This window comes from Gymnoscopelus microlampas, assembly GCF_963454915.1.
Source record: "Gymnoscopelus microlampas genome assembly, chromosome: 11".
Classification (NCBI taxonomy): domain Eukaryota; kingdom Metazoa; phylum Chordata; class Actinopteri; order Myctophiformes; family Myctophidae; genus Gymnoscopelus; species Gymnoscopelus microlampas.
The window spans coordinates 49,654,140-49,669,650 of record NC_139948.1 but is presented as its reverse complement, the minus strand read 5'-3'; the positions used below and the strand labels follow the sequence as shown (position 1 = coordinate 49,669,650).

At 40.6% G+C, this 15,511-nt stretch overlaps 1 protein-coding gene across 1 annotated transcript; it reads left to right on the top strand.

The window, feature by feature from the left end:
• Positions 1–2,212: 2,212 nt before the first annotated feature.
• drc3 (dynein regulatory complex subunit 3) lies at positions 2,213–15,501 on the top strand (the record flags this gene model as incomplete). Its single annotated transcript, XM_084070836.1, has 12 exons — positions 2,213–2,372; positions 5,110–5,226; positions 5,693–5,859; positions 6,111–6,257; positions 8,852–8,971; positions 9,400–9,465; positions 10,469–10,630; positions 11,624–11,755; positions 12,514–12,642; positions 13,471–13,584; positions 14,616–14,747; positions 15,373–15,501. 12 exons carry the CDS (start codon positions 2,213–2,215, stop codon positions 15,499–15,501), a joined length of 1,575 nt encoding a protein of 524 aa, XP_083926962.1.
• Positions 15,502–15,511: the final 10 nt, after the last annotated feature.

Genomic DNA, 15,511 nt, shown 5'->3' with positions numbered 1-15,511 from the left:
AGGGTCGCGTAGTTGAAAGCATAAGAAGGACATTTTAAGAAAATGGCCACCAATTCGATTAAAATGCTTTTTATTGAATAATATCGAGAATAAGGGTGCTTAGACCTAGGCGTTTTAACTTGTTACATCAATAGCCATGGGGTCAGCACTTTATCTTTGAAATTTGAACGTTTATGTAGATGTACGGGTTGTAAATGGAGACATTTGCAAAACTAAGAACAAGTTGCGCCATGACGCGTGTGACAGACGAGCGTCATGTGAACCATGGCTCCTATTGGTGGGAATGTGTGACCGTGCAACGCGTATGGACAGACCCCGCTGTCAATCACACTGCTGACTGAAGGGACGTTCAACAACACAACGGTTGCTGTTACAGAGTTGTTTGTTTGTTTGTTTGTTTGTTTGTTTGTTAATCTACTTATAAGCAGTGGTGTAAAGTAATAAGTACATTCACTCAAGTACTGTACTTAAATCAAATGTTTAGCTATTTTTTACTTTAGTGGAGTTAGTTTTCAATACTTTTACTTCTACTCCACTACATCTCAGAGGCAAATATTGTACTTTTACTCCACTACAATTATTTGAAAACTTTAGTTAGTTACTTTGCAGATACAAATTATGATATTATGAAACATACATCAACAACTTTAGCCCTATTTTATACACAGGCTATTTACAGCCGATCTACAAGCTGAGCTTGTAGATCGGCTGCTATTTTCAAACATATTTTTAAATAAACTTAATATACATTATTAAGTATATTTTGATGCCAATACTTTTGTACTTTTACTCAAGTAACATTTTGAACACAGGCCTTTTACTTTCTACATTGCGGTTACTCAAGTGTGAGTACTTTTTCCACCACTAGCTGCTTATAATAATAAGACTATAATTACAGTAATAAGAAATCATAAATACGCTAATCAGAGCACATTATAAAGCATTTTACTTATGGTCAAGTATACAAGCATCTGCTTATAAGACTGTATAATTACAGTTAAAAAGCACTCATAAGTAGGCTATAACACAACACATTACAGCCTTTTATGCATCAATGAAGTACAGGACACTTGGTTAATGCATGTTTTTTTTTTGTAATAATAGGCTAATCTAAATCTACAAAGTAACTTGTAACTCACGTTTTCAAATAATTGTAGAGTAAAAGTACATTTGTCTCCGAGATGTAATGGAGTAGAATAAATATAAAGTATTACAAAATGGACATTATACTCAAGTAAAGTAAAAGTACTTAAGTAGGCTACTGGAGTAAATGTACTCTTTACTCTACTTTCACCACAGACGTTCCAAGTTGTTTGCAGGTTGAGTCTGTTGAATGCAGCTCATCTGTTGCTAAGCAACCATAAACATTTCCTCCAGTCTCAACGCCTGGGTAGAAGCACAGAAGGTAAGGTGGTTAATACTAAAACTACTCTTTTATCCTTAACGGCTTCTTTACTTTGAATTGAATTCATGTGATACTTTTCTAATTCATTTTTAGAGCATTTATTGTTGCTCTAAAATCAGCATTTTATTTCTATAAGGCCACCGATCTGAAAAGTTTACTACAATCTTCCAGCGAGTCAGTGGTGTAAAGTAACTAAGTACATTTACTCAAGTACTGTACTTAAGTACAATTTTGAGTTTGTTTCTTTTACTTTACTGGAGTATTTCCAATTTTCAGTACCTTTACTTCTACTCCACTACATCTCAGTGGCAAATATTGTACTTTTACTCCATTACAATTATTTGAAAACGTTAGTTACTAGTTACTTTGTAGATTTTGATTATTATTACAAAACATACATCAACCACTTCAGCCCTATATACATTTCGGCCATTTGAAAATAGCAGATCTACAAGCTCACAATGCGTCGCGGTGCGACGCATTGTGAGCTTGTAGATCGGCTATTTTCAAATTATATTTATACATATAGGCCTACCCTACACCTGGGATTTATACATATGAACTGTTTACTGTACATATATTAGTTTTTGTTTTCAAACTGTTTATATGATGTTTTGCATAGTAGTGTATATATTTGTCTGTCATTAAATGTTTTGATGAATTGAGGACAAAGGACCCCAATGGAAACAAGCCATAGGCTTTCTTGGGTTTAGAATCCTCTTAGCAGACCTGGTATTGAACTGTACTTTCCTGTGCTTTTTTTTGTTGCAAACTGCTAATAAAGTACTCAATCAATCAATCAAAAGGATGAGCTGGTCATATGGCACAGTGGAGCCCTCTGTCGTGGATGAGAGTGTACTGCAGGAGGCCGTGGAGGAGCAGGGCCCTCAGCAGCAGGCTGGACGCATCGCCAAGGAGGAGGGCATCCAGTTCACTGATGTCCTTCACCTCAGACTGGAATATAAACGTATGTCCTTCACCTCAGACTGGAATAGTAGCTGTAGAATGCAACCCTCGTAGACGTATTTATAATTCTGACGTTTTCAATCTACAAGAGTTGTAGGGTTCACGCCCCATGAAGACATGGACTTTCTGCACTATGCCCCGTAGACACTCCAAACATGTACAAATTGAAAATAAAGGTGCTTACCCTCAAGCCCCAAATGTTAACTGTCTCTACGGGGTAGTAGTTTAATGTAATAATCCATATCTTTCAATAAATAAGTGTTTTAATTCCGTCTGTGGCCGATTCTGTCGGAAGTTCCCAATGGGCGGTAGTGACGGGTAGTGACGGGGCAAAGCAAAGCAAAAGCAAAGCAAAGCAAAGTTTGTTGTTTACCCAGGGTGTCGGACTAAGCACGAAGCTTGTTTCCAGCCGGACCCTGCATGGAAGCCTTGCTCAAGGGCTATTCAGCGGTGATTCATGATTGATGTGATGAATTGGGGAATCGAACTAGGGACCTTCCGGTATCAAGGCCGCCCCTCTAACCACTAGGCCACCGCTGCCACCATCCATTATCCATTCCATTCCATTATCAAACCTTCTCTCTACCTTCTCTCTCTTAACTTGTTTTATTGTCTCTCTTCTCTTCTTCCTCATTTACCTATATAGCTGGCAGCATATATCTGCATTCTATATACAGTTTTAACTTTAAAGGGACATTAAGCATGTATACAAGTCTTACATCCATCAGTGTTTGAGGTGATGAAAAGGAAATAGGCTGAAGCTAAACATTTATGATAGCCTATCCTTCCTTAAATGTATAGCTCTCATTATTAACATTAAAAAGATATGCCAATAATAGAAATACCAGATCCTTTAGATTGATTGAAGTTTGCACAGGAAAAGGTACCAGTACAGTACATGAGTTTACTGTTACAAGGTCAACTAAAATGATATAACCAACCAAAAAAGCCTATAGTAACTGTAGTTACTAGTTACTTTCCATCAGTGTTTGAGGTGATGAAAAGGAAATAGAGTGCAAGAATAATTGTCAGACAACACAGAGCTGCTGCTAATGTGTAGACTGAACGTCACTTTATGACTGAATGACAAAATAATCATTTCCATAACACATACAAATAATATAGTGTATTCAAAGCACAGCATACAATCAATAAAGGCATTACCATTATAACTATAACTTCTTATATATCAGACTTTTATACTTCATGTGATTATTCACAAAACCCCTAGGACAGGTCTTACTCTGCTATGCTGTGACAGTACAAGCATACATGTATACAAGTCTTACATCCATCAGTGTTTGAGGTGATCAAAAGGAAATAGGCTGAAGCTAAACATTTATGATAGCCTATCCTTCCTTAAACAAGGACACGGTCATATGCTGTGTAGCATACATATTCACCTGGTAAACAAAATGTAAGTAAGATGAAATATGCAATATAAATGAAATCCCAATTATAATATTTGCATCTCATATACGACAACACTGACTGAGCTGCTGCTAATGTGTAGACTGAACGTCACTTTATGATGTTCTGTAAACGGCCTCTGGGTGGCTCCCTTTAGCCTCCATTAGCTTTGTAACGAGTGCAACAAAAACACCAACAGTCCCACACCAATACAGTCTTGAAGCTAAAGCATTCATAGAAACGTATTATAACATGGCAACTTTGCACTTTACCTGAAAAGGGGAGAATAAAGTGAGTGCAAGAATAATTGTCAGACAACACAGATTGAGGATCGCCAGGCTGAACCAATTGATAATAGACACACTGTAAGGATTTAGAGCTGAGGTAAGGAGGTGTCTAATGGCTGTGCTTGAAAGCCTTATCACATCAAGAAGACAATAGGGCTTGAGGTAAGGAGGTGTCTATCTCAATGGCTGTGCTTGCTTGAAAGCCTTGACAGACAAATAATAATTCTTTGGTAAATCAATGTACATATTATTATTATTATGTCTCTTTCCCTCTCTCTCTCTCTCTCTCTCTCTCTGTCTGTCTGTCTGTCTGTGTCTGTCTGTGTCTGTCTGTCTGTGTCTGTCTGTGTCTGTCTGTGTGTCTGTCTGTCTGTGTGTCTGTCTCTGTCTGTGTGTCTGTCTCTGTCTGTGTGTCTGTCTCTCTCTCTCTCTCTCTCTCTCTCTCTCTCTCTCTCTCTCTCTCTCTCTCTCTCTCTCTCTCTCTCTCTCGGTCCGGGTCGAATTTGGGTCGAGTTGTCGGGTCCAAGCGGGTCGACCGGTCCGGGTTGACCTGTCTTGGGTCGACAGGTCTGGTGACCCTAACCACTAGGCCACCGCTGCCACTGGCGCATCTGGTGAAACCCGGAATTACACTAAATGTAAACAGGAAGTAAACGAGGGTGAAAAAATGGCGTTCGGCCACATACGGCATTAAAACACCTCTTTATTGAAAGATATGGATTATTACATTAAACTACTACCGCATAGAGACAGGTAACATTTGGAGCTTGGGGGTAAGCACCTTTATTTTCAATTTGTACATGTTTGGAGTATCTAAGGGGTATAGTGCAGAAAGTCCCTGTGTCCATGGGGGGTGAACCCTACAACTCTCGTAGATTGAAAACGTCAGAATCATAAATACGTCTACGAGCGTCTACAGCTAATGGAATATAAACGTATGTCCTTCACCTCAGACTGGAATATAAACGTGAGAATGAAAAAAAAAATGTACTTGGTTACTGTCTGTCCATCATTGCTATTGAATGGTCTGTGTGTCCACAGACATCCTGAAGATTGAACACCTCAAACAGTTCACATCTCTGACCAAACTGCAGCTGAACAACAACATCATAGAGAAGATAGAGGGACTGGCATGTCTCACCAATCTCACATGGCTGGGTAAGAAAAAATAAATTAAAAAAATAAAGGCAATGTACGTAAACTGAAAGACTTCATAAAGGCATGGACAGATTATGGATCGGGCCAATGAGGCCAGTCAGTGTCCAAGGGCCCTCGACAATACCAGGGGCCCCATAGCTGCGGCCCTGTGTGGGCCACAAGGCCCTTCAGCAGTTTACTTAAATGTAAATATATAAACTGATTCAATATTCAATATATATTCAAAGGCATGCTATTTGAAAAAAAAAACATCTGCAAAATCTTTATACATTTTATACATTTGAAAACTTGTGAAACGGACATTCTGAATTCCGGACTTTTACTTGTAACAGAGTATTTCTACATTGCAGTAGTGATACTTTTACTCAAGTACCACTGGTCCTAATCCGTCCCTGCAGAAAAGCATTGCTCTGGACGCTGTAGAGAGAACGGACCATATAGCCTAAATGTGTCTCTCCTCTTCAAGATCTATCGTTCAACAACATAGAGAAGATTGAAGGTCTGGAATGTCTGGTGAAGCTTGAAGACCTGAGTCTGTACAACAACAGGATCAGTGTGCTGGAGAACATGGACTCACTGAAGAGCCTCCAGATCCTGTCCGTTGGAAACAACCTCCTGGACGACTTAGAACACGTGAGTGAAGCTCCTTATCTTCCAGTGAATCGCTCAAACTATAATAACCCATTAAGACCGGGAATGCATCTGTGTCACTTTGGATTTCTTTGGCTGTTAAAAGAAAATAGCAGATCTACAAGCTCATAGATTCCTTTTCCTTTTGTTTGTTTTTTTGTTTGTTTTTTACAGATACCATAATGCATGTTACACGCTCTGAAGATAGTGGCACAGATTTCACACCATAAAGAAAGACGCATGTTTCCCCCCAGGTGGTCTATCTCAGGAGGTTCAAGGACCTGCACTGTGTCAATCTAGCTGGAAACCCCATCTGCAACGATGAAGACTACAGGTCCTTCATCGCCGCCTACCTGCCTAACCTGGCCTACCTGGACTACAGGCTACTGGATGAACAAACTGTAAGCAACTATAGTATAGAGTCAGGGACGTGCACAGATAGATTCTAGGTGGTTCTAGAGCACCTGCCCTTTGCCCTCTTGACCAGAAGTGCCCTTTTGAAAAAAGGGCACAGCAGGGGTCTTCAACAGGGGGTCCGGGACCCCTAGGGGGTCCTCAGAGTTACTACAGGGGGTCCGCCAAATCTTTATGTGATATGATTTTTCTTTTTACCATAACCACTCGAAACCTAGCATCCCTTTTCTGAGGAGAACTTTAGCCAAAAATAGCTGATCTACAAGCCCACAACGCCTCGCGCTGCGAGGCGTTGTGGGCTTGTAGATCGGCTATTTTTGGCAAAGAGGTATAGGTGTAGAGGGAAAAAAGAGCAGACCAAGTAAACAAAAAAAAGTATAATTTACTTGAGCACCTGCCCCTCAAAATGTCTGTGCACGCCACTGTATAGAGTACAGAAGTCCTGACGTCACTCGCTCATACCCTGGGTCGTAAAGTAATGTCTCTATGGAGAATAACATTGGGTCGTCATAGAATCGTCTCATATAAGAATTGTGGTCCAAAAATAAACAAACTGTCTCGGCGATATTGTGAGGGAGGAGGTTCTGTATTGTTTACAGTGGTAGAAAAAGTACTCAAATTCTTTACTTAAGTAAAAGTACCAATACTGCAATATAAAAATACTCTGTTAAGTAAAAGTGCAGAATTCAAAATGTACTTGAGTAAAAGTACAAAAGTATTGGTATCAAAATGTACTTAAAGTACCAAAAGTAAAAGTACTAAAATGTTTGAAAATAGCAGATCTACAAGCTCTCAACGCGTCGCGATGCGACGCGTTGAGAGCTTGTAGATCGGCTATTTTCAAATAGCCTATGTATAAAATAGGGCTGAAGTGGTTAATGCATGTTCTATAACATCATAATTTACATCTGCAAAGTAACTAGTAACTAAAGTTTTCAAATAATTGTAGTGGAGTAAAAGTACAATATTTGCCTCTGAGATGTAGTGGAGTAGAAGTAAAAGTATTGGAAATTGGAAATACTCAAGTAAAGTACAAATACCTCAAAATTGTACTTAAGTACAGTACTTAAGTAAATGTACTTAGTTACTTTACACCACTGATTGTTTATGATAGTCAGTCACTTTTGATACAGTCTGTTTCTGGCGAAAATGTTATTATCCGGCGGAAGTAACATTATCGTTTTCTCACCGTCAGTTGATGCTTCATATCCATAAGAGTCAAACCAAATCATTTGTTTATTTTTGGAACACAGTTCTTATGTCTATGGGAATTCAGAACTGGGGGGGGGGGGGGCACGACCAGGATGTGTAAATTACGTCAGACTTCGGTGCTCTATTGTGCTTGAACGCATACAGGAAGAGTGGGCACCTCAACATTGTGGGCACCTCAATGTTATATTTGTCTCCGCCAGGCCGAAGGCATGGTGGAGAGTATGTTTTCACTTTGTCCGTCCGCGTGTCCGTCCGTCTGTGAACACCTAACATTGGTCAAGCTTCACGTGACATCACAATATGTAATATAAATAGGTAAGACAGAATTAACCAGGAACAGTACTTTCTTTTACCCCCTCGCCTGTGCTCCGAGGAGCACATTTTCTAGTTGCAATTACTTCCTAAATGTAAGAAAAATATATGATTTGGGAAAATAGTTTGAAGTCATGTAAAGTATACAGGATCTGTATACATTGTAGCAGTGGTGGAAAAAGTAGCAATACCACAATATAAAAATACTCTGTTACAATATTTGAGTAAACATACTTAGCTACATTACATTACATTACAGTCATTTAGCAGACGCTTTTATCCAAAGCGACTTACAATAAGTGCAATCAACAAAGGTAGGGAACGAAAGCTACTAATCACCAGAGGTTATAAGTGCATTTTCTGCAATAACAAGCAACCAAGAGCATACCTAGCGCTAAGGTAAAAGTGCAATATATCAGCTACCTATTTCCTTAAACAGATGAGACAAAGTAGTCAAATGAGCAGGAGCTAAAAACAAATAATTGTATTGACTAAACAAGATCCAATAAACAATTCAACAATAAAACAAGCATTCGTACAACTAGTTAACAACAAGTAGGCCAGGCAAAGAGGAAGGGTAGTGTTTCCTGAAGAGGTGGGTTTTCAGCCTGCGGCGAAAGATGGGCAGTGACTCTGCTGTCCTGACATCAGTGGGAAGTTCATTCCACCACTGTGGGGCCAGAACAGAAAAAAGTCGTGACCGTGTCGATCGACCAGAAGGACCGTTGAGTGGCGGGGGAGTCAGTCGCCCCTTGGTGGCCGACCGGAGTGGTCGGGAAGGGTTGTGGGCATTGACCAATACCCGGAGGTAAGAGGGAGCTGTTCCTTTCGCTGCCCTATAGGCTAGCACCAGGGTTTTAAACTGAATGCGAGCCGCTACGGGGAGCCAGTGCAGGGAACGGAGAAGGATAGTTGTGTGAGAGAACTTGGGGCGGTTGAACACCAGACGAGCCGCAGCTTTCTGAACAAGCTACTTTCCACCAGTGCATTGTAGTATGCATAATAACATGTGTCTGGGTGCATTGTAGTATGCATAATAACATGTGTCTGGGTGCAGAGGGAACAGGCGATGGTCAAACATCAGGATGCTGTTGAGAAGACTGAACACCATGAGATGCAGGTCAGAAAGGCTGTGGAAGACACACTGAGCCAGGAGGAGGCGCTACAGCTGCACAAGGTAACGGAGACAACCATTTAGTTACCAGTTACTTTGTAGATTTTGATTATCATTACAAAACATACATTAACCACTTCAGCCCTATATAGCCTACATTTCGGCCATTTGAAAATAGCCGATCAACAAGGTCACAATGCGTCGCAACGCATTGTGAACTTGTAGATCTGCCATTTTCAAATGATTTCCATAAATTGTATACATTTGAAAATTTGAGAAATGGGACATTCTGCATAATGAGTACTTTGTACTTTTGGTACTTTAAGTACATTTTGATACCAATACTTTTGTACTTTTTACTCAAGTAAATTTTGAATTCCGGACTTTTACTTGTAGCAGAGTATTTTTTTACATTGCAGTATTGATACTTTTACTTAAGTAGAAAATGTGAGTACTTTTTCCACCACTGGTTGTTTGTTTGTTTGTGTCAGGAAGCCTTCGTGGAGTTCCTGAACGGCTCCCATCTGTACGACAGCATGTTCACCCACGACCCACAGGCACACAAACTCAGCCACCTGTCTGGAATAGACCATCTGCTGCAAATATATCCTTTTTTTCCATGGCCCCATAAATCATCCCAAATACTGTATAATATCAGTGGTTTTCAACCTTTTTCATGCCAAGGACCCCTAAATTGATATACATTTGGCCGTGGACCCCCATCTGAAAATGTTTTGTGCCAGGGACCCCCCAGAAGCAAAGATTTGAATTAAAATGTGCTTTAAAAAAAAGATATATATTATATATATATATATTCAAAGATTTGCACACATCTTCACTATTTTAAAAAAAAATTGAAGATCTACAAGCTCATAGCGCGGCACTCGGTGCCGCGCTATGAGCTTGTATATCTGCTATTTTTGAATAGCCAAAGCTTAAAGGACGACTTCACCCATTTTCAACCTATCTTCATATAATAGGTCCTCACTAATGCTCATGATAAAACTGTACCATTTTTTTCTACTCAGTCTGTGTCTCATAGGAGAGCTGTGGACAGTTCAGAAACCCGTCTACCAGTGACATCATCGATGGGGAATCCAAGCTAATAGAAACTACAGGCTTTGTATTCCTGGAAAGTTGCAATGCAATAATAGAAGCCATTGTTCTAGCGTTAATACAAATGTAAATAAAATGTTTTAAATCTTGTTGAAAAAAAAAATCCTGCCTAATGATGATGTCACTGGTAGACGGGTTTATGGACTGTCCACAGCCCTCCTATGAGACACAGACCAAGTAGAAAAAAATGGTACCATTTTATCATGAGTATTAGTGAGGGCCTATTATATGAAGATAGGTTGAAAATGGGTGAAGTCGTCCTTTAAGTGGTTAAAATGATTGTGACGCTATGTTAACTAATTTAGCTGGGGACCCCCTGGGACCACTGGTGGTCCACGGACCACTGGTTGAGAACCACTGCTGTATATAAATGATTTTTCCTTCGAAAGATGCTTTTAAAAAAAAAGTTTTTCCCTTAACGGTGCAGTTACATTTAAGCACCAGCTGGGGGAGCTGTGTGCGCAGGTGTTTGAGGCGGGCCTGGCTCAGCGGCAGCAGAGAGAGGCTGAGGTGCTGCTCTTCTTCGCTGGTTTAAAAGAGGCTGTGGCAGAGAACCAGCAGATGGCTGCTCAGCTGGTCACAGAGTTTGAGAAGCACAGGAGAAAGGTGAGCCTGAAGAAGACCCTTCATTCGTGTTCAGTGGTGTAAAAATAAATAAGTACATGTACTCAAGTACTGTACTTATTATAAGTACAATTTTGAGTTTTTTTTGGGGGGGGCGGTGTAGCCGCCCCCTATAAGTGAGTTTTGGACACTGACCAATCCTGCACCGTGATTGGCCAATAGTCTACACCGCATTGTATACCCCTAACCCTTCCATTGTTAATGCAAATCGATACTTTTGCAAAGTCAGCCAATCACATTACAGCTAGTGTCATCACCACTAACTGTAATGTGATTGGCTGACTTTGCAAATTCAGGACTGTGATTGATTGGCTAGCGAAACACATGACACATGTGCAGCCCTATGAATAGCAGTATGGACTTTAAAAAAAGTAAATTATCCTTTTTTTAAAGTGAGTCATGTTGTGATGACCACACACCGCCCACTTCACACTGGGTGTGATTTTTACTTTACTGGAGTATTTCCAATTTTCAGTACTTTTACTTCTACTCCACTACATCTCAGAGGCAAATATTGTACTTTTACTCCACTACAATTATTTGAAAACTTTAGTTACAAAGTTACTTTGCTGTTTATAAAAATCACACCTGTGTGAAGGTAGCGGCGCCTTTGATGCATTTTGTCATCAATAAGTGTTTATAATGTGTTTATAGCCACGTGTCACGTGAAGCTTGACCAATCACTTTGTTGACGTGTCTGACCAATCAGAACGTTGACGCAAAAGCCAGGTATAGAGGGCTAATATCCCATACCGGCTAGCGCCGCTAAAAATGTATGTTTTATATTATAAAACATACATTAACCACTTTAGCCCTATTTTATACCTAGGCTATTTGAAAATAGCAGATCTACAAGCTCACAACGCGTCGCATCACAACGCATTGTGAGCTTGGAAAGGAGACTCAGCTGACTGTAAGTTCATATGAGGTCATGTGAGGTCATGTGAGGTCATGTGATGATGTCATGTGTTCCAGTGGATGCTGGATCTACAGGAAGTGACAGACGCTCACGTACAGGAAGTCACCTTCATGCAGTGCAACGATGACATCACACAGTTCCGTGACGGCGTCATGACCCTGGAGATGCACCTGGTGGACCAACTGGAGGTGTGTGTGTGTGTGTGTGTGTGTGTGTGTGTGTGTGTGTGTGTGTGTGTGTGTGTGTGTGTGTGTGTGTGTGTGTGTGTGTGTGTGTGTGTGTGTGTGTGTGTGTGTGTGTGTCTGTGTCTGTGCGTATGATGTCGTATGATTGTCGTATGATTGTGTCGGGTCGCAAAAATAGTTATTAGAAGTATGCGACACAGTGAAGGTTCTGGGGGGTCACCATTCAAGCTGACTTGACTTTTTCTATGATATATCCCATACATGGGCAACTGGCGGCCCGGGGGCCACATGCGGACCCCACCTTCACTTAATGCGGCCCGCAGGTTAATATCAGAACACTGATATATTATTGATTTCAGCTGTTATGATTCCTAACATGTAAACATGACCAGTTTTAATTACTTCAGTCTATATGAGTAGCTTAATGACTAGTATTAACATTCTATTTTTTATGTCCAATGTATTTGTATTTAAGTTCGTAAAGTTAACATAAGTATAAATAAATGCATTTGAAATTAAATTAAAAGAAGTGCTTCTCAGGATTCCAATTCAAAAACAGCAAAAATAAATAAATCAGGATTCCAATTCAAAAATAGCAAAAATAGCCGATCTACAAGCACAACCGCGACGCGTTTTGTGCTTGTAGATCGGCTATTTTTGCTACTTTTGTGTGACGAATGGCGAAAAGTTAAAATACAGAGATAAGAGGTTTCTTTACTTGACACAGTTCATTCATTCATTCATTCATTCATTCATTCCAGGACCTCATCAAAGACTTTGAGAGGAACATCTCTAACATGGTCGGCAGCTTCACTGAAACGGCGCAAGGAATATATCCTTTGTATGGGTCAACTTCACAGCCTACAGACATTCCCACTGAAGACTCTAATGTTTACATTTAAATATAAACTTTTTTTTACCATAGCTCCGTCTGATTGGCTCGGCAGCGGATTTGAACTGGATACACGTGTGAAGGTGTCATGATGTGTGTCCAGTTCCAACCTGCTGCCGAGCCAATCAAACGGAAGCTAAGGGAAAATGAACTGGAACAGGAAATGGGTGTGCTACCTGCTGAAAGCAGGCACTACGGCTGTGCACAGCAGTGTTGATCTTGACAGCAAATTTTGATTTAGTTTTAGTCATAGTCTTTTGAATAAAATTCCATTTAGTTATTAGTCATATTTCAGTCATCTGAAATATTTTAGTTTTTGTCTAGTCTAGACTAAATATCATAAGGTTATAGTCAACTAAATCTACAGTTGATTTAGTCGACTAAAATGAATTTTGGCGGTGATGGCGTCGTAATGGCTGATTTTACGCTTGGTTGCATGCTGAAAATAGCCGATCTACAAGCTCACAGCGCGTCGCAGCGCGACGCGTTATGAGCTTGTAGATCGGCTATTTTCAGAGCGCAACACCCGAGCGCAACCAAACATAAAATAACTTGTCTTTTAGTTCTACTGGATCTCTTCTCCACTAGTCCCTCACTAACATTTTAGTCTAGTTTTTATTTGTTGACGAAATTGTCAATATATTTAGTCTTAGTTTTAGTCATCGTAGCTTAGTTTATATGTAGTTTTCGTCAGTGAAAAAAGGTAGTCGACCAACATTTCTCGTTATAGTTTTAGGCGACGAAATCAACAGTGGTGCACAGAGCTGATCGCTCACTAATGACATTTAAATGGAATCTTCTTTGACCGTGCCGTACCTTCGCCCAGTGTCGTGACCTCGAGAACAACCACCATAAGAAGGTCACGGAGGTCGCCGTGGCGACCCTGGAGAAGGTCGCCAAGAACACACTGGAGGAGGAGCTTCCTGATGATGTCAGAATGGTCAGTGTGACGTCACATGTTACATTACATTACATTACAGTCATTTAGCAGACGCTTTTATCCAAAGCGACTTACAATAAGTGCATTCAACATAGGTAGGGAACGAAACTACTAATCACCAGAGGTCTTAAGTGCATTTCCTGTAAAAACAAGCAACCAAGAGTATACCTAGCGCTAAGGTAAAAGTGCAATATATCAGCTACCTACTTTCATAAACACATGAGATAGAATAGCCAAATCAAATGAGCACGAGCTAATAGATCCAATACAACAATACAACAATAGTTCCTACAACTAGTTAACAACAAGTAGGCCAGGCAAAGAGGAAGGGTAGTGTTTCCTGAAGAGGTGGGTTTTCAGCCTGTGGTGAAAGATGGGCAGTGACTCTGCTGTCCTGACATCAGTGGGAAGTTCATTCCACCACTGTGGGGCCAGAACAGAAAAAAGTTGTGACCGTGTCGATCGACCAGAAGGACCGTTGAGTGGCGAGGGAGTCAGTCGCCCCGAGGTGGCAGACCGGAGTACCATCTCGTCTTCTGACCATAGTCCAGGCTCTAATAAGGGGGATATGAGGCTAAGGGGGGTCGCCATAGCGGTCAAATCCAATATGGCCACCACCTGAAAACGGGATTGGCTACAACTTTTGAACCAGATGAGCTACAAATGCAAACTTGGCGTCTATTTCATGTTTTGTTGGAATCCTTATCTTTATGATTGAAGAGTGTCTAGACCCCCAATTTGCATATTTCCAAGATGACGGCTATGTGGAGGTGAGTTACACCTCTATTTTATGTTTTTTGGGGCATTAGAAACACTCAATGCTCAGATTTATGATTACATCTATCTATAGGTCCATTTGGTTCCATGTGCGGCAGCGGTAACAGACCCATAAGGGTCCTTTTGGGGCGCCTGGTGGTCCTCGAACTGGATGTTGAGAACCGGTGTAACATTTTGAACGTGTTTGCATCTTTATTGCAGCTGTTTGTAAACAAAGACACGCTGACCAACACAGTGAACTCCTCTCATTACAGCTGTTTGTAAACAAAGACAGCCTGACCAACACAGTGACCTCCTCTCACGAGAAACACCTTCTGAACATCAACAACCGAGAGGACGAGCTGGTGACCCGCGTCAACGTGTGGATGGGAGACCTCATGAGACGGGTAGGAAGAGAAGACCACCCCCCCCCCCCCCCAAAACAGCCTCACCTACAGGCAGTGGTGTAAAGTAACTAAGTACTGTACATGTACTCAAGTACTGTACTTAAAGGGATATTTCACTTAAAAAAAAATGTGGGTCATTTTATCGTCTACTCAGGCTTTTGGGAGTGCCCCAGACAGTTTTTATGTTGCTCCATTCAGTATTTAGATATTTGATATTCATTATTATTATTATTATTCATTATCAGACACGCCCCCTTCCTATACAAACCCATTGTAACTTCAAACTCCATTTTAACCATGTTGGATTCATCGGAAACACCCGTCCTTGTTTCTGGTGACTGATATTGTCCTTCTAATACGTGAGACTGTGTTTTTTCAATTACTTTTTTCATTTATTCTTAATATTTCTTTTGGAAAATGAAAAACAATAAAAAAATTAAATAAATGAAAAAAGTAATCGAAAAAACACGGCCCCCTCACGTATTAGGAGGGCAGGATGAGTCACCAGAACCAAGGACGGGTGTTTTTTTGATGAATCTAACATGTTAAAAATCCTACATGTCTATGCTGTAGTGATGTGTCATTGGTTTCTTATCTCTTCTTCTTCTTGTGCTTTTTCACTCAGATCCAGGAGGAGGAAGTGAAGAGGAACAGACTGCGGATCTCAGAGATCAACGTCTACATTAAATATGTCAAAGATCAGCTCCACACTGTGGCCAATGACAGTCTGGAGGCAGAGTACCTTGGATATTAACCAGCTGAAC